At 39.6% G+C, this 19,815-nt stretch overlaps 1 protein-coding gene across 2 annotated transcripts in view; it reads left to right on the forward strand.

Moving 5' to 3' along the window:
• The window catches only part of DYNC2H1 (dynein cytoplasmic 2 heavy chain 1), a 284,386-nt gene that overhangs the window by 22,810 nt on the left and 241,761 nt on the right, over positions 1-19,815 (forward strand). For both annotated transcript variants that reach the window (XM_035008811.1, XM_035008812.1), the window contains exons 14-29: positions 111-263; positions 836-934; positions 1,960-2,099; positions 2,178-2,406; positions 3,269-3,396; positions 7,547-7,662; positions 8,308-8,435; positions 10,301-10,450; positions 11,136-11,341; positions 12,451-12,606; positions 12,693-12,807; positions 13,361-13,531; positions 14,934-15,316; positions 17,161-17,293; positions 17,395-17,512; positions 19,005-19,117. In XM_035008811.1, the coding sequence (XP_034864702.1) occupies positions 111-263; positions 836-934; positions 1,960-2,099; positions 2,178-2,406; positions 3,269-3,396; positions 7,547-7,662; positions 8,308-8,435; positions 10,301-10,450; positions 11,136-11,341; positions 12,451-12,606; positions 12,693-12,807; positions 13,361-13,531; positions 14,934-15,316; positions 17,161-17,293; positions 17,395-17,512; positions 19,005-19,117 (2,538 nt within the window). The remainder of the gene's footprint in view (positions 1-110; positions 264-835; positions 935-1,959; positions 2,100-2,177; positions 2,407-3,268; positions 3,397-7,546; positions 7,663-8,307; positions 8,436-10,300; positions 10,451-11,135; positions 11,342-12,450; positions 12,607-12,692; positions 12,808-13,360; positions 13,532-14,933; positions 15,317-17,160; positions 17,294-17,394; positions 17,513-19,004; positions 19,118-19,815) is intronic.

Below are 19,815 nucleotides of genomic sequence, written 5' to 3' on the forward strand. Positions count from 1 at the left end.
GCTTTTTTATTGCAGATCAGTGTTAGGGATAACTGGACTTAAGATGTCTGTTGAGTCTTTAGGAAATGAGAAATGCATTGAAATGCTAAATGATGTTTGTTGTACCTTAGCATTCAAAAGCAGGAAGTGGGGGAAAGTCACAGATTACTTGGGATAATCCTAAAGAATTAGAAGGCTACATCCAAAAACTCCAAAATGCTGCTCAGCGACTTGCCACCGAAAACAGAAAACTGAGAAAATGGCACACTACGTTTTGTGAGAAGGTATGTCTTATTTATAGTGTTGCATAGGCTATGACTAGTATTATTTAAGTGATAATTGGGATATGATCTTAAATACGTTTTATTTTAAGTCTAATTTCCTAACCGATTTAAAGTTGCAGAAATAGCACGGAGTTCACACTTGCCCTTCGACCCCTCTGTTGTTAGCAACTTGTATCACCGTAGTGCGTTTATCAAAACTGGGAAGGATGGCTTTGAATTTTCCAGCTTCCTCGCCCGTGTCCTTTTCAGGCTCCTGCCTTGCACTGAGTCCCAGACGCTCTGCAGGCCCCTCCTCCTCAGGCTTTCCTTGGTTTCATGACCTTGATATTGTAGTTGTTTGTGGACTGCCTCTCTGTGTTTTCTTATCAGATTGGGGTGATGCAGTTTTGACAGAAATCTTACGGTGGTGCTGTTTTGTCTTTGTCAGGGTGCCAGTCAGGTCTTCGTGTGTCTTATTATAGGTTGAGCTAACTTGATCACTTGGTTAAGGTGCTGTCTGTCAGGTTTTTCCACTGAAAAGTTACTCTTCTTCCAGGGATACTATGAGACTATTATGCTTTAATTTTTGACAGGTGGTAGTTCTTATGAATATTGATCTGCTTCGGCAGCAACAGCGTTGGAAAGATGGATTACAAGAATTGAGAACTGGATTAGCCAGTGTAGAAGCTCAGGTGAAGTATGCTTTACTTGGTGTCTACACTTCGAGTATCACCTTTCCAGAATGTGAATCTGTAAATTGATGAAAAAACTTTAATGAATTCCTAATTTAGAATTCTACTGAATTACATGCAAAGACCACAAATTGGCAATAGATAAAAAAAAAGTTTCCATTTGTCTTATGAAATGTCAAATTTCTCAGTTCAGACTCTGTATTTTCTCTGACTTGGTGCTTAAATTTTATCATTCCTTAGTTTGCTTTTAGGTGATCGTGACATCCATAGAACACAAAGCTGAGTTTAGGCAAGAAGCCTAATAATTGAAATAGCTCTTTAAGTATGTTTTCCCTTTTTTTGGGTAAAATTTCAGTTCTATGCACATCTTGATATGAGATGATGTGTATGAGAGTGGTTAGCACAGAGCCCGCTGCGTGGTGGGTGGTAGTGGGATCCTAGCTGAGTATGAGTTTGGTGTCCCGCATAAGTACATGCATTTTTCAGTTCTCAGATCTTGAAGAAAAAACAAAAATTAAAGTATTAGAATCAAGATACTTATGGTTATATGGAGGCAAAAGAGTGTGTAAACTGTCCTGAGCATCCTCATATTTTAAATTTATCATTTTCTTAAAAATGTGCAATGGAATATTTAGGAAGTGGAAAGGGAAGAGAAGAGCTGTACTTGATGGGAATTTTAGCAAGAGGACCAAGAAGTTCATAAAATAAGCCAGCTTCTGTTACTGTATTTTTTTTAGCATCATAAAATACAGTCCCCATGTAAAATCCACTTGGCATTAAGTCAATGTGTCCAGTTTTGCGGAGCTTTAGTGTAGTATTGAGGAGCCGAGAGACGTCCACGTCTGACTCCGTGAACTGCCTCACCACCACGCGTAGCAGCCACGGAGTTGCGTGCTGGAAGACGTTGAGATTGAGGGGTTTGGTTTGGTTTTTGCTTATAATTTTATTTTGTGATATAAACTTTAAATGGAAACTGCCTTCTACTACCTGGTTTTTAAGTAAAAGCTGTGGCTAAACCTTGTCAGGGGTTCCAGGCGAGTGACATGATTGCGTGGAGGCAGCACCTGAACCACCAGCTGTACAAAGCTCTGGAGCATCAGTACCAGGTGGGCCTGGAGGCTCTCAGCGAGCACCTGCCCGAGATCCGCGTGGACCTGACCTACAAGTAAGGGCGAGGCCCGGGTTCGTTCGCGGTCTGCGGTGTTCTGATACCTCTACTTCAAAGTTATTTACTTGTTTTTAGACAGGGACGGTTACAGTTCAGGCCTCCTTTTGAAGAAATCCGGGCTAAATATTACAGAGAAATGAAGAGGTTCATCGGCATTCCCAATCAGTTTAAGGGAGTGGGTGAGGCCGGCGATGAGTCTATTTTTTCTGTTATGATTGATAGAAATGCAAGTGGATTTTTGACTATTTTCAGCAAAGCTGAAGATCTGTTTAGGAGATTATCAGCTGTTTTACAACAACATAAGGTATGGAACATGTAATTTTCTGTTACTGTAACATTTCATCTGGTTGATTGAATCAGTATTAAATGTGCGATCTACAGTTTATCTTGTGTGTCGTAATATAAAAATACGGCAAGGCAGAGAGTCAGAGTTGAGGATTCGTATACAACCTACGTTTATACCACAGATGAGAAAAAAGTTATACTAAGATTTTTTTTGTCTTTGACTATTTGCAAATTGAGAAACTAGGTGTTGCATCAACATGGAATGGGACAGGATTCTGTCATGTCAATTTTAATTCCTCCTAGGAAAATATATCCTTTTCTTCATGCTTTGGATCGAGAGCAAAGCTTCGAGTGAAGCAATGTCATTAAGATGATGTAACTTTTGACTTTTGTTTGAGTGAATCCTACCAGCCCTCCAGAGATACTCCCCAGCTGCATTCCTTGCTCATTCACCGTTTGTGTTGCTCCTGAGACGGATGACTGAGAATTCAACCAGTTTCTTAACTGCCTTTGTGATGCTTCTTCTATAGTTTAGGTTTCTAGAATTGACTGGATCTGGATACTTTCAGATTTGGAGTGTTGGCTTTGCCAAAGTGAGTCTGTGTATACATCAAATTTGAGAAGAGAATCTTAAAAAAAGGGTTTTTGTGATCTCTTAAGAAAAGCTTTATGATCCCAGTACTTTTTTATATTAGTTTTTTTCCTCTGTTCATTCTTTAGGCTCTGCAGTAACGCCTTTATTTGCATACTTAAGTTGAAATTTACATGAATACCTTACATTTGTCCCTTTTTATCAGTGTTAGTAGTTGGACCCTAAGCTTTTAAATGTTAATATATTAGTACAGTTTCTTTACTAATAATGTTTTTCATTCTTTAAATAGGAATGGATTGTAATTGGGCAAGTTGATATGGAAGCTCTAGTGGAAAAGCATCTTTCTACCGTCCATGATTGGGAGAGAAATTTTAAAGCACTGAAAATAAAAGGGAAAGAAGTAGAGCGACTTCCAAGGTATTGGAAGTTAGAGTTGTATTTATATACCATAACAGTTTCCACTACGAGATGAGAAGGGTACTCCTCCCTTGGTGGTGTCAAAGTCTGGTCACCTTCTTACCTCCTTTAAAGCTCAGCTGTGACACTTGAGTATCATCAGAGTAGGATGTTGCTGAGACTAAAGAAAGTTTTTTCTAGAGGTTCTGCTGGCTGGGACCTAGCTGGATAGAGTAGACTGGGGGAGAGGCTTGTACGCAGACTCGGCATGTAGCTCCCACATCTGACTCTGGTTTGGTGTTGCTCTGCTTCCTTTCGGAACGCCCTGGCAGTCCCCCAGCATGGTGCTGCATCTGGGTGTTGCCCTTAACTGTGCAGGAGGCCCTCTGCGGGGCACGTCCTACCCAGCCGCTCAAGAAGGTAGCTCTCCCATCACTGTCTGCAATTCACATCCCTGGAACCACTCTCTGCAGTAAGCTCTATGAGAGGCCTGTTTAATTGTGCGTATAGTACCTATAAAGGATAATACCACTTTTACTAATTCATTTGCTCATCCTTTTATTAAATATTTGGTGAGCATGTGTAATATGCAAACCTTGTCCTGTGGGAATATAAAGTTGCTTTATACGCTAGACCGAGAACCTCAAGTTGCTTACTCTCTGGTAGTGCACGGAGACATGACTGAGTACGTCCACACGGGGGTTAAGGGAGTGGGCTCTGGAGTGAGATGGCTTGTACCAGCTCCAGGAGCTGGACAGCCATTGAGAGCCTGTGAACCTCAGTGTCCTCAGCTTTAGCATAGTTACAGCTGTAGTATTTATCCTAAAAGGTTTTGAGAATTCAGTGAGTAATTTGCATACAAAATTAATATTTTGTACAGATGAAGTTCTCAGTTAATGTTAGTTACTGTTAATTGTTATTATTAATACCGGGTGGAATAATCTGTTCAATCCATTTTATTTTTTTATTTTTTTAAAAGATTTTATTTATTTGACAGAGACAGCGAGACAGGGAACACAAGCAGGGGGAGAGGGAGAGGGAGAGGGAGAAGCAGGCTTCCCGCGGAACAGGGAGCCCGATGCAGGGCTCGATCCCAGGACCCCGGGATCATGACCTGAGTTGAAGGCAGACGCTTAACAACTGAGCCACCCAGGCGCCCCTGTTCAATCCATTTTAGAGATTGAACTGAAGACTGTGGAGATGTACAGGATGATGACATCCCATCCAGTTGGGGGCAAAATTTGGGAAAGTTTTCTTAAGATAGAAATCCTTGAACTAGAATTTTTTTTTTTTTTTTAAGATTTTATTTATTTATCTGACAGAGACACAGCAAGAGAGGGAACGCAAGGCGACTGGGTGGCTCAATCATTAAGCGTCTGCCTTCAGCTCAGGTCATGATCCCGGGGTCCTGGGATCGAGCCCCGTATCGGACTCCCTGCTCAGCGGGAAGCCTGCTTCTCCCTCTCCCACTCCCCCTGCTTGTGTTCCTGCTCTCGCTATCTTTCTCTCTGTCAAATAAATAAATAAAATCTTAAAAAAAAAAAAAAAGGGAACGCAAGCAGGGGGACTGGGAGAGGGAGAAGCAGGCTTCCCGCAGAGCAAGTAGCCCGATGCGGGGCTCGATCCCAGGACCCCGGGATCATGACCTGAGCCGAAGGCAGCTGCTTAACCAACTGAGCCACCCAGGCGCCCCTTGAACTAGAATTTTGACAGCTAGAAGTGAGAATTGAAGGTTCGAGCAGAGATTTCCAGGAGAGGGATTTATATGCTGAAAATAAGAATTTGGTTAATTGAGAATTTGATGAATAAATGTTTTATTAGGAGCTAGAGGGGATGTTCCTGGAAAGGGGTAATTAAGGAACAGATTTGGGAGAGTTTTCCATGCTAAGATAGGGAATTTGGATTTTCTTCATATTAGAGTGTTTAGCTATTGAAGATTTCTAGACAGAACTGTGTCAGTATTTGTACATTAGGGATGTTAATCTGGAACTTATGAGTTGTATGGTGGAAGAAATAGATCATGGAGGACGAGAGGTTAGTCTGTCATTACCCAGAAGACCGCAATAATTAATTGAAGAAAGTTGTTGGTACTCAAAATGGGGAGGAGGAAATAGTATGAAATATTGTTAAATACCTTGAGGTATTATGAGGTCTTATCTCTGGGGAAGATGAGGGATGAGGAATAGAGAAGGGACAAATGACTTGTGAGCTTGAGCTGAGATGATTTAGAGAATGACATGCTATTAATACTGGATTGTAATGTTTGTGTTTGAGGTTCTCTTCCCTGTTGGGTACTCTCTGAATCCAGGCTTGCTCATTCTGTTTGCCTGCTCACAGACCTCTGCCTTTTTCAGTACAATTTGTCTGTCCTTCAGTGTAGACAGCTTTCCTAGTCTGCCCGCCAAAGCTAAATAAAACAAAAAGAATGCCTGTCCTGCATTCCCTTTTCCAGTTTGCTATTTCTTGCTAATAAATTAACATGAGTTCATGTAAGCTCAAATACGCATTTACACACACACAGATAGTATTTCATGGGGACTTCTTAGAAATATGCTATGAGATTAGGAAAGTGATATTGTCATGTTGTATTTCGGATGCAATAGGAAGGATATGGTTTTGGGCTAGGCTGTCTAGGGCCATGCCATCCTGTCTGTGGCTGAAGGGACCCTCATTTTCATGTTACCAGTATTTTCAAGTGAAAGGTGAATTCAGTCTGTCCATGGGATTCTGTAGTCCGTGAGTACAACTCTGCTGCACTCAGACCACTTGATGTTAATTCATTAGCAAACTATGATATAATTAATTTCTCAGGTTTATTAAAATCATCTCTTATCAGGTATTAGAAATCTTGACATTTTATGTGTCACCGTTTCAGTAATTATATACAATTTCATGTATTAAGCAAATTGGCTCTTCTGTTTTGCTGGTGAAGACCTGGAGTTTAAACCTTTGCAGTTAGTGGGTGATAGAGAATAAATAAAGCTTTAAGGGAAAGTTATGTTTTTATAATAGAAGTGAGTATTTAGCTCATGTAATTTGCCGTCTGAAGTGTCACCTGGCTCTGTGTTTCAAAAAGGATGAGAAGCTTCCTAAGTAATCTTTGTGACATAATCTCCAGCCTTCTCTTAACTTTGCATAGTTTAAGATAAATATGAAGTTTCCTCAGATGAACAAGTCTGGTTCCACTTCTCTTTACGTAGAACATTACAGTTTGCGTTAAGGATACCGTGCAGTTAGCGTTCTTTTTTTCCCAATCATTAAAACAGTACATTTGCTTTATAAATTTTTTAAAATATAGAAATTGCTCTGAATATTTGATGTTTTAGATATATTAGTACATAAAAAATTTGGGTTTTACTGTATCTTGTTATTTAACACTAGTCTTCAGTATTTTGTCTTGTTATTACCTAGTCCTCAAAAAACTTGATTTTTAATTGTATGGATATATAATAATCTAGCCATTTTTGTATTTAACTTGTTTCTAATTTTTCACTATTATAATTGATGCTTTGAAGAAGATACTTGTGTATATTTCTTGGAATATGCTCTGGAAATTTCCTTAGGATAAATTCTAAAGGTGAAGTTAATTAAGACAAAGAATATGCCTATTTTAAAATTACTTGATATATGGGTAAATTGCTCCTCACAAAAGTGCATGGTTTTATACTCTGACCAGCAGTTCTGAGAGTTCTGTTTCCCCACACAATTGAAGATATGAATTAACAATTCATTACATTTTTGTTAATTTGATCGGTATTAAATGATATCTTACTGTTTTATTGTCTTAGTGCCTTAATAATCTATATTCCCCTTCTGTCTTTGTTTTCTTTCCCTTATCATTATTGTTTGTATTTGCAGAATAGTGAGTTCATGTTATATTCAAATAAGTACATTACAATTACACACTGTGACAAATAAAGGGCTTGTAAATATTTAAATATATTCATGTGAGACTCTAAAAAACTATTATTATAACAAAATGATTGTTTAATGAAAACTTCGTAATAGTATGTGGAAAGCATTTTTACTAAATGAAATCTAAATGTGCTTAAAGATCACAATAATACTTTCTGATTTACATTTTGAAATGTGTGATAAAATCGTTATAACAAGATTCTTTTCCTCTAATAAGTCTTTTTCATGCCAAAGTATGTCCATTGGCATTTTTCAGTGTGGTCAAGGTAGATTGTTTAAATATTAATTGTAACCCTGTGAAGACTGTGATTGATGATCTCATCCAGAAGTTATTTGATACGCTTGTTCTTTCTTTGAAGAAGTCCATCCAGGGTAAAGATACTCTTTAATTTTTATTTTAACTTAATTTTATACATAAAGGCATATACTTTGATAATTAGAAATGTAAATCCCAGTGATGATTAAAATCAACCAACCTAGAAAGTATTATGAAATGAAGTGTTCTTAAAATGATAATTTTAATAAAGTAGGAAAGTCCATATCCAACTCTTAAGAGGTCTAAAAATGGAAGGCATTTTTACTATTTGCCATATGAGCAAGTATCAGTTTGTTGTATATGTTACTGAGAAAGGTAGTAATTCTGCTAGAATGTAGTCCTTCTTTCAAATTACTACCGTTTTCCAAAATCCCACATTGTTTCTTTTTCCATTAAACTGAGACGTGTTAACAAATTATCTAAAAGACTGGAAAAGTTACCAATTTTGAGCAAAATTTACTAATAATGAGTACATTTTAACTTCCTCAAAATTTTGAGGTATAATGTGAAGCAGCTAAACATCCATGACGAGAAATTTCTTTGCTCATTCTGTATTTTAAAATTTCGTTGTATGAGCAAATAAAAATTTAAGATTTAATGTATGCTATGTAGTGATGACTTCTAACACTCTTTGATTTTAAAATGATGCAATGGAATATTTTTGGTGATAATAACATTCTGTTTCAATGTCACTTACTCAGCTCACCTACATGAAATTGATACGTTTGTTACTGAGGCTATGGAAGTTTTAACAGTTATGCCCCAGTCTGTGGAGGAGATCGGCGATGCAAATTTACAGTATAGTAAGCTACAAGAACGGAAACCAGAGGTGAGGATTGCAAAGTAAAGTTATCAGTTTATTTGTACTGTACTGGAGATGTTTTTTTTTTTAATTTTATTTTATTATGTCATGTTAATCACCATATATTACATCATTAGTTTTTGATGTAGTGTTCCATGATTCATTGTTGAGATGTTTCAATTAGGTAATATTATGTGACTATTTAGAAATATCATATGATTTCAGTATTGTAAGAGAGTCTGTATTATCTGGTCCAGTTGGTCAGCTCATGATTGGACTCTTGGTGGTACGTTGGTGCGGTGAGACAGTGACAGTCCTACTTATTACTGTCTTCAGGAGTACTCACAGTCTGTTTTATGATGTGCCGTGTTAGAATCAGACTTTCCTTAAATAATTCATGCTGTTACTTCCAGGGTTGTAACTTTAGGATGCTGGAGTGTGAGGTTAGAGCTGAATTTAGGACTATACACACACACACACACGTACACACACACCCACACGCACACACACACCCACCCACCCACACACACACACACAATGCACATACACACTCACATATAGAGTGATGATATTATGGATGATTTTAACTGTTTAGAAGAAGGAAGAGAAATCATCCAAGTCAGGAAATAAACTTTTATGTGTCCCTCCTGTGTGATAGACTTGAAATTATAAAGATAGTTCAGAGGTGAGTGAAATAATATACCTTCACGGTGTAACACAGAGGCGGGGTTAGAGAAGGAGGAATGAGTGTGTCTCCTAGAAGTTTGGCTTGAGCAGCTGGGAAGCTACTGGTATCATTTACTGCGAATGGCAGTGACTGGAAGAGGAAGATGTTGGGATTTTGGAGGTGGTGGGGATTGAGATATGAGATGGAAATTGAATGAGGAATATGGAACGTAGAATAAAGACTAGAGATGAAAACTTGAATTGCCATCTTTATATGCATGAAATGCGAAGCCATGGGGTGGACTAGACCATGTGGTTGATAGCAGACAATGGAGGCTGTGGGAGCAGGGTAGAACATCCCAAAATTTAGAGTTGAAGTGTAAGAGGAGGTGCAGAGGAGACTGAGGGTGAAGTGGGAGGGAAGACACAGAAACGAGGAGAAAAGACATGGATGTCACATGCTAGGGCACCGCGTGAGGCAGGAAGAACTAGACAAGATCTCTGGCACATGAGCCATGTCAGGACCTCAGGGCTGATCCTGTCGATGCTGGGGAGTCTTTGCTGGGCTCTAAGCAGCAGGATGTTACAGAATTGTGTTTTGATGTCTCTCTCTTGCTGTGAGGATTGGATGGAGGAGGAGTGGGGGCAGGCTGCCTAGGAGACTGTCGTCCTGTCTTTTCAGGCCCATCTAAGTCCTGTTCACATGTGGGAAATTAGAGCCTTACTTTCTTCTGTCTCTTCTACCGAGTGTCCTAGTGCAGAATGGCTCGGTTCCATGTTTTCAGTTGTCCTTTTCTTAAGGATCTTCTTCATGACTTTTCCTCTCTGTTGAGTAGAATAATGTAGTTTATTTCTGCTTTTAGATAATCCCTAATCTTAGTTCTTTTAGAAGCCCTTTTAGCATTTTCTTATGAGTAGAACTGGTATAGTAAGAACTTTGCCTTGAATATCAAAGTAGCATTGTCCTTACTGATTCACGGTGTTGTTCGGTCTGTAGAGCACCTTTATGATCCTTTTTAATGCTCATGTTAGATGGCCTTAGCTGGGTTTGCATATATAATAATAAGTTAGTATTAGGAGCTTCATATCCAGGAATTTAACAAACCATTTCAGAGCGGAAATCTTGATTTTAAGAAAGCTAGTCACGGAACAAGTAAGAATAAATGAACCTTAAGAAATTTGATAAAATAGTTTGTTTTTTTACATGTTGTTTCTTCAACCTTTAGATTTTGCCCTTATTCCAAGAAGCTGAAGATAAAAACAGACTTTTACGAACTGTGGCAGGTGGAGGTTTGGAAACAATTAGCAATCTGAAAGCTAAGTGGGATAAATTTGAGTTGATGATGGAAAGTCACCAACTTATGATAAAAGATCAGGTAAGAACCTTTTAGTCATTTTCTTAAAATGGAAACTTGATTTCTTCTCACTTAAGATCTCTTGCTTATCTTTATTCTGTTACAGTTCAGGTAGGTAAGAATTTTATATTGCTGATGAAATTGGCCTCCTCAGTACTTCTGTGTAGTAAACCACTTCACGTAGTTGATTCGCTTCCTGCCATACAAAGAATGTATGCCATGTTATTTTCAGTTTTTCTTAGGAGCGAATTTGTTTGCCTACTACATATGGTGTCTTCTAAGGGACAACCTGGTAGTCATACACATCTCTTATACTCACGTCCCGTTGACTGAACTTACTACTCTTTGGCATGGGTGACCGGGACACGCCCCCTTAATTAAGCAGCTGTATGCTCGTGTGGGACAACTCTCATGACTGGCCAAATCTTTATCACATCAACTTTGTTGAGAGTTGTGGTGGAAGCTGCTAATAACATGAATGATTTTTTAATGATGATGCTTGCAGTATATCTCTTATTGCTGAATATTTGTGGTCTAATTTTGAAATCAAAATTTTATTGTACTTAAAATCAGTAATTGAAAACAATCTTTTGAAAAATTGGTATTGGTGTTTATTCACCTCTAAATAGAAAATGTTAGAAATAAAATATGAAAGGGAAGTGAGGTTTTCTCTGAACTGAATTATATAAACTCTTCACTCTTACAGATTGAAGTAATGAAAGGAAATGTGAAGTCACGTCTTCAGATCTACTATCAAGAACTGGAAAAATTTAAAGCTCGTTGGGACCAACTAAAGCCTGGTGACGATATTATTGAAACTGGCCAGCAAAATGCTCTTGATGCAAGTGCCAGATCAATGAAAGAGAAAAGACTTGAGTTTGATGATCTTGAAGCCGTAAGGAAGAAGCTGGTGTATGTTTTTTCTTCAAAATTGACAGTGATCATTTTGATTCATATTTGCATATGTTCAGCCAGTAACATTCTTACATCTGTTTATCTTAATGCAAAATTCTGTAGTTTTAAAGACAGAACTAAGAAGGGCTCATGCTGTTGCTTTCTTAGGAGTCGTGGCTGGGCTCTGTCAGGAGAGGGAAAAAAAGCAAATTTCCGTTTAGGCCTAGAAGTAGAACAGAAAACTAAATTGACTTAAAAGTTAAATTAGGGAGTCGGAATACTCGCTTTCTGTGCTTTCATTGTATTTAAAAATGGGATACGTAAAATTAATGGCAGATTGCTTTCAGAGACTCCGAGAAAAAAAAATGAACCTAGCAAAATAACAAGACAATTACAAGAAAAAAATTGTTTTGTGTTACAATAATACAAGATATTAAGTTTATTTTATTTTAAAGATTTTATTTATTTGAGAGAGAGAGAGCATACAGGAGTGGTGGGGGTTGGGGGGGTGGATAGAGGGAGAAGCAGACTCACTCCTGAGCAGGGATCCCGACTCGGGGCTCGATCCCAGGACTCTGGGATCATGACCTGAGCCGAAGGCAGACGCTTCACCGACTGAGCCACCCAGGCGCCCACAAGGTATTAAGTTTAAATGTTGTTTTAGGTTTGGTCTCTGTTTACGCAAATGCATCCATAAGATAATTGTCTTCATGGGGGAGTGGAGGGTTTAGTACCACACTGACTAAATGGCATTATACCTTTTATCTAAAAGGGTATCTTATATTCCAGAATCTAACTCTTGGATATTAATATTCATCTCTTCTCAGTTAATCCATGAATATAAATAATTCTGAATATTTCTATTTTTACGATGTATATGATGCACATAAATATATGTGTTACCAGCTCCACTTTGACTCCTTTAGAAAAACACACATTTATGAATTTAAAAGAGGTTATACTTAAGTAGTTACAGTAAAATTCTCATGCAGTCCCCCACTGTCTGGCTCCCTGTCAGATACGCAGGTGTGCGCACATGCATGCACACACAGGGAATGCAGTTCAGTAACAGTGAGATGTAACAGTTTTTTAAAAATCTAATGATATTTCACTCTTTGTTTCTATAGTGATGATTGCCATCATTTTGGACTAGAAGAGCCCAACTTGTCCTTGGTGTATAGCATCTCCAAGGACATTGAGAGCTGTGCACAGATTTGGGCGCTTTATGAAGAGTTTCAGCGGGGGCTTCAGGAAATGGCCAGCGAAGACTGGATTACGTTTCGGTGTGGCTCATAAGCACTGTTTAGATTCTTATAACTTAGTGGTGTGTTGGGGGATGTGCATTTTAAGGTGTCCTGGTGTTTTCCAGGACTAAGACGTATCTGTTGGAGGAGTTCTTGATGACTTGGCATGACAGGTTACGGAAGGTGGAAGAACATTCGGCCATGACCGTGAAGTTGCAGTCAGAAGTCGACAGATACAAAGTAAGACCTGGTGCTCCTGCTGCGCGAGAGTCATCTTGGGGTCGTTATGCAGCCGAGGGGGCTGGGAGTCAGTTTCTGGTTTTAGTGATGACATCACATGAAGAAAACAGGAAGGATAGAATAAACCCTAGAAATTACTGGTATTTCTCCTACGCTTTTGAAAAGTTTTAACTAACAAATTTATGCTTTCCATAAATTGGAGTGTTTATACCTCCTACTGCAATTTAGGTTATGGGTCATTTAGCATATTTAGGATGTAGGTCATATCCTAAATAATAAAAATAGAAATATTTTAGGTCATGTTTTAAAATACATCAAGCTACAAAGGGATATTTGCATGTATCCACAGCAATGTTTAATAAAATTAACTAATAATTATTAAATTATTATTAAATAATTAATAAATTAATGTGCAATTCTGTTTGAGAATTTGATTTCTAGATTATTAAATAAAATAACAGTAATTAAAATTTTTATAGCTAATCATAAAAGGGGATAACAATTTGCATTTTGATAATATATGTTCATGTGTGTACATATGTTTTTTTAACAGACTGTGATACCTATTTTGAAATATGTGAGAGGAGAGCATCTATCTCCAGATCACTGGCTTGACCTTTTTCGTTTACTTGGTCTTCCTCGGGGGACTTGCCTGGAGAAGTTACTGTTTGGTGATCTCCTCAGAGTAGCTGATACGATTGTTGCCAAAGCTTCAGACCTTAAAGTAGGATTCACTTTTATAAATATCTCATAGATATGACCTTTGTTAACATATGGTTTTGCTTTGTATTTTATTTAAATAAAACAGCAAGTTAAATTTTTTTCCTCTTAGTATAGTGACCGTATTCCCCTATTCCATTATTTTTTCTTTCGTAATGCCTCTGAATATGTGTGGGGGTATAGAAGCATCATAAACCCCTTCCTTGAGAGAGAGAAAAAATATGAAATGAAGAAATGTCTTGGTTTAAGGGAGTCAGCTTTAATTAAAAAAAACAAATACAAATCATTTTACATAAAAATATATTTAAAATCATGGGATATATTGTAAATAAAAGCGAAGAGAAGCCAAAATCCAGAGAGCTAAACCAAGAACCAATTTGCTAATCAGGTTTAGAAAAGGTCTCAGGTAAAAGTAAAACTTGCACAGCTCTCAGTTTTAACATTTTACTTTCTGTGTTGTGTTTTGCCCATTCAGTGTAAAAATGAAAGAATTCGCTCTCTTTTAAAGATTTTATTTATTTATTTATTTATGTGAGAGAGAGCGACCATATGCACACACGGGGGGAGGGGCAGAGGCAGAGGGAGAGAATCTCAAGCAGACACCCCACTGAGCGAGGAGCCCGACCACATGGGGCTCGATCTCACAACCCTGATGTCTCGACCTGAGCTGAAACCAAGAGTCAGATGCTTAACCGACTGAGCCACCCAGGCGCCCCAAAAAGAAAAGTACTCTTGATGTCAGATTGTCATATTTCGTACTTAAGATATGTACCTTTGTGTGTGTTCATAATCTTGGAGCCTATTTAGATAATTGTGAGGTTATAAAGCATGACTTCTGTAGAAGATGGTTATTAATCACTTTAGGCGTATCAGAACTTAAAATTAAATTACAATAAAATTCCTGAGGTCTGCAAAGTTTTAAACATGCCAGACTATTTTTTTTTTTTTTCAGAGAGGGGGAGGGAGCAGAGGGAGAGGGAGACAGAGAATCTTAAACGGACTCCATGCCCAGCACAGACCCTAATTTGGGGCTCGATCCCACAACCCTGAGATCATGACCTTAGCCGGTATCAGGAGTTGGTCATGTAGCCTACTGAGCCACACAGGCGCCCCAAAGCCAGCCTGTTTTTGTGTTTTGTGATGGATTCTTGAATTCTTTTTCCTTTTTAGAAGTAAAAAGTATATGGTAGAACTTTATATATACTTTGTGTGAACCTGGATACTTAGTATCTGGTATCTCTTTGATACATGAGCAGTTCTCTTGGATTGCATGTAAAATATATTCACTTATTATTACTTTATTGTGAAAAATCAAATAAAAATATATCTTTTTTGAAATGTTTTATGATTTATGTCTATGGTAATTAATGTTGAAATAATAAATATGGATATTTTGTGTTAATTAGGATTTAAATAGTCGGGCACAAGGTGAAGTTACAATCAGAGAAGCTTTACGTGAACTTGATCTTTGGGGAGTTGGAGCAGTATTTACCTTGATTGATTACGAAGACAGCCAAAGTCGAACTATCAAGCTAATTAAAGACTGGAAAGACATAGTGAATCAAGTTGGAGATAACAGGTGCCTTCTTCAGTCCTTAAAGGATTCTCCTTATTATAAAGGATTTGAAGATAAAGTGTCAATTTGGGAAAGAAAACTTGCAGAATTAGATGAATACCTACAGAGTTTAAACCATATTCAGAGGAAGTGGGTATATCTGGAACCCATTTTTGGCCGTGGAGCATTGCCGAAAGAACAGACACGCTTCAACAGAGTTGATGAGGATTTTCGGTAAGTACGGCAGCGTAAGACATCGACATGCGTGGCAGTTTTTTCATTCATATCACAAGGGGCTTAACACAAGCTGAGTACCTTTATGTTACGAGTGTTGTCTGTGTCTTCAACCTCTTTCTCTGCTGGATCCCTCTGAGGAGCTGTTTGCTCTCATTCAGCCATTTACTTCTTGAACCACGTTGATCTGATTGCTGTCCCTACCACTCTACTGGATATTAGCAATAATAGTATGGGAGCGCAAGGGTAATGATGACAGGACTGATCTATACCTGCCATTTCCTAGGGTTACCCATTCCTTTCCTGTTGTAATTTGCTGGGCATTTTGCATGCCTCGTTTTACTTCATCTCTGACTAGTATTTACAGAGGTGAGCATCTCTTGTTGGAGAGTTTCTTCCCTTGGCTTCTGGGATACTGTCCTCTGGTTTTCTGGTCATCTGGGTCCGCTCGAGTTCCTGGTGCTCAGGCCTCTCTCAGCATGTAGGTGTGGGCCCTCCCCCGGTTTCAGGCTCCGGTTCTTCTCTCTCTCTCTGTGCGCTCTGTGGGCGCTCATGGCCACCCCCTCATTCTTTTCCACCTGCTGCAGCCACTCAGGGTATTTATCGAGCCCATCTTTCTCCTCTGAGCTCCAATATACTGAACATCCTCCGCACTTCAAAACGAGATTCACGAGTTCATCCCTTTGGCCCAAATCTTTCCCATTCCTTTCTCAGTCACTGGTACCTTGACTCAGAGTGGAAACATAATGGATATTTGACCTCCCCAAACACCTCCAAATGCACGTTTGTTAGCACGTTTGTTGATTCTAACCTACTTGATCTATTGGAGCGTATCTTTTCTGTCTCTCCTTTCTCCCGACCTTCGGCTTGCGCTCGTCTTCTCCATTAAGCCGCTTGCCCAGCGGCCAGAGTAGTCTGTGACAAGGGAAGTTTGATTGCTGCTTTTCTTTCCCTTTGCTCCAAGGATAAAGCCTAGTCTGCTCCGTGTCCACTTCTGCAGCCTCCCTTGCACTGCTCTGTTTGCTTAGGAGACGCTTTTGCTCCCCTCCCGCTCACCGGTGTTTTCTTTTACTCACTGTGCAGCTCTCCATCTCAGTGACTTTCTGAAGCCATAGGTTAGGGGTTGTCCTATTAGCTGTGTTAAGAATACTTTGTACTTTTCCTTCTTAGCGTTTATCATAATTTTATTTAAATATTTTTAGAAAATATTTAATATCTTTCTCTGTCACTGGACCATTATCTCTACGAGATAGGGCTTAATAGGTGTTTAGCGAATGAATGAAATTGGAGAATTTGCAATAAGGTAGGTTGAAAATGGTAATGGGGGGCGCCTGGGTGGCTCAGTTGGTTAAGCGACTGCCTTCGGCTCAGGTCATGATCCTGGAGTCCCTGGATCGAGTCCCGCATCGGGCTCCCTGCTCGGCAGGGAGTCTGCTTCTCCCTCCAACCCTCCCCCCTTTCATGCTCTCTCTCTCTGTCTCTCTCTCTCAAATAAAAAAATAAAAAAAAAAAAATCTTTAAAAAAAAAAAAAAAAAGAAAATGGTAATGGGGGAGCACATGGCTCGCTCGGTCAGTGTAACATAGGACTCCAGATCTCGGGGTCATGAGGTCAAGCCCCACACTGGGTGTAAAGCTCACTTAAGAAGAAATAAAGTATTTAAAAACAGTAATGGGCTATTCTTAATTTTTAGCGTTATTTCTTAGAAGCATAGTGATGTTTTGCTGTTAAAATAGTGTTACTTCTAGTTTGTTCCAAGCAGGCAAAAAATAAATGTCTCAGTATTTCTCTTTCAGCCGGAAACTGCTAAAATAAAGGTAAAAATAACTATTTTTTCTTCTGTAGGTCAATAATGGCTGACATCAAGAAAGACAATAGAGTCACAACGTTAACTACCCACGCGGGAATCAGAAATTCTCTGCTGACGATACTTGATCAGCTTCAAAGATGTCAGAAATCATTAAATGAGTTTCTGGAGGCATGTTTTTTAGAAGTACTTCTATAATAAATTTTAAAGTCCTTTATTGTGTGACTCATTTGAAGAGCTAAGGCTCTTGTTCTTGTTTGTGTTTGTGTCAGGAGAAACGCTCAGCGTTCCCCAGGTTTTATTTCCTCGGTGACGATGACCTGCTGGAGGTGCTGGGCCAGTCGACTAGCCCCTCGGTGATCCAGTCGCACCTCAAAAAGCTGTTTGCTGGTAAGAGTCAACAGGTCTCTAACACGTAGTTACTGCGTTTCAGGATCTGCCAGGCGTAGTATTAGGCTCCGAGGTAGACTGTCGAATAGAATGCGTGTCCCACAGTCAAGAAGAGTTTATAGTTCAGTGGAAAGACAGCCTGCTGCGTGGACGGATCCACAGCACCTCCTGCGGTTGGCACAGCCGCGGCTGAGGAGCAGTTCGTGTCCTCCTGGGGCGTCTCGAAGGGGACATCGAAGCTGCGGTCTGCAGAGCGTGCCGGTCATTGCTAGCAGCAAGATGGGAAGGCGTCAGGCACTGGCTGCAGAGAGAAGGAGAACGCGCCCCTTCATTGCCGAGTGGACGCCCTCTGAAGGCGTTGCCAGTGGGGAGGTCTGGGGCGGGGAAGGGCCGTCGGGGGCCGGCCGTGGGCTGAGGCGAGGTCCCCTGGTGAACAGTGTGGTGACAGAGCCGTGCGCGTCCCTCCTGCTGAGTTGCTGTTGGCGGGTCAGGGACCATGCACTCCGTCTGCTATAAAAATAATGGTGACTGTTGTTTCAGAATGTTCCATTTGTTGGAGAACAGCCATATTTTTCAAATGAAGTAAAACAGTGTCACCATCTTCGCTTACGGTCAGGGGTCAGCCACCGACAGGCCCCAGGCCGACTGGCTCGGTGCCGGGCTTCCTGCTGTGCAGTTTTGTTGGAGCGCAGCGTGCCCTTTAGGGTTGGGGACGGCTCTGGTGCGGCAGTGTGTGGTGGAGGAGGTGACCGAGGCCGTACGGCTGTGGAGCCCTCCTGTCTTAGCTCCCGGTGCCCCACACCCGTGTTCCCTGGCCCTGGGCGCGAGGCCCTCGGGCGCTCCATTCGCAGCTCTGGTTTGGGCTGTGGGAGGCAGTGGCCGGAGCTCTTGGAATCAGCAGGCTTGCTTTCAAACTCGGCCTCTACCCGGGATTAGCCAGCTCCCAGTTTACCTCTCTGAAGTTTACTTTCCTCCTCTAATTGGAAATAACAACTTATGGGGTTTTTGTGAAGATTAAAATTGGGTGTATATGTATATCAGTATATTGAAGTATTTTTGTCTACCATAAAATAAAATACAAATCTGGGGGAAGGGAGGTCCCGTTTGCCCTCCCCATTCCTTCTTCTCTTTTGTCTTATATCATGTTAGTGGAATCATCAGTACGTGTTCCTACGTGCTCATTTGTGTCTGGCCATTTTTTGCTCATCATCATGTTTTTGAGATACCTGCAACTACATTTTATTCCTTTTTATTGCTGAGTAGTGTTCCGTTATTTGAATGTAACAGTTTATTCATTCACCTATTGGTGGCCATTTTGGTTGTTTTCAATTTTTGATTAGGAAAAACTGTTCTATTACATAGGAGAATCAACATAATTCCTATACATTATAATACATATTATGAGGTACACATTATACACTGTGGTAATGATGTATCTTGTTTAATAATTATGTCTTTAATCCTTTTACATTTCAATTCTTTTATATTATAGGTATTAACAGTGTGTGCTTCGATGAAGAATCTAAACATATAACTGCAATGAAATCTTTAGACGGAGAAGTTGTACCTTTTAAAAATAAAGTTCTTCTATCAAATAATGTAGAGGCAAGTAGTTCTTCAAGTATGAAAATAAAAAGAAACTATGAACTTTGTATCAAAAATAATTTAGTCTATTTGTAGGGTAAACTTAGGCCTTTTAGGAAACTCATCTCGTATCTTAAAAGAATTATTTGTTAGGTTGAGAATGATTTGATATTGAAGAAAATACAGATTTTTAGTCTTTGGAAGGCATCGTGTAACTATGAAAAGAATCTTTGCTTTGGGGGCACCTGAGTGGCTCAGATGGTTAAGCGTCTGCCTTCAGCTCAGGTCATGATCCCAGGGTCCGGGGATCGAGCCCCACATCGGGCTCCTGGCTCAGCGAGGAGCCTGCTTCTTCCTCTCCCTCTGCCTCTCTCCCTGCTCATGCTTTCTCTCTCTCTCTGTATCTCTGTGTCTCAAATGAATAAATTAAAAAAAAAAAAATTAAAAAAGAAAAGAATCTTTGCTTTGGAGACGGAAAGACTGGATATTAATCTTAACTCCTCAACTTATTAGCTATGTGACTTGGAATCACAGCTTTCTTGTCTGTAAAATACCCATTTTACTACCCATCTTACTGTCTGTTGCAAAGACTGTCTGTTGAAAATGAAATGAGATGACTGGCTTTAAGTACACTAGGTAGTGTTAGGAGCCTAAACACTCACTAGGTACTTGAAAAAGATGATTTACTTCAGAAGGTGGAATTATGATTTGTTACTGAC

Source organism: Mirounga leonina, unplaced genomic scaffold (assembly GCF_011800145.1).
Source record: "Mirounga leonina isolate KUSES-001 unplaced genomic scaffold, KU_Mleo_1.0 Mir_153, whole genome shotgun sequence".
Taxonomy (NCBI): domain Eukaryota; kingdom Metazoa; phylum Chordata; class Mammalia; order Carnivora; family Phocidae; genus Mirounga; species Mirounga leonina.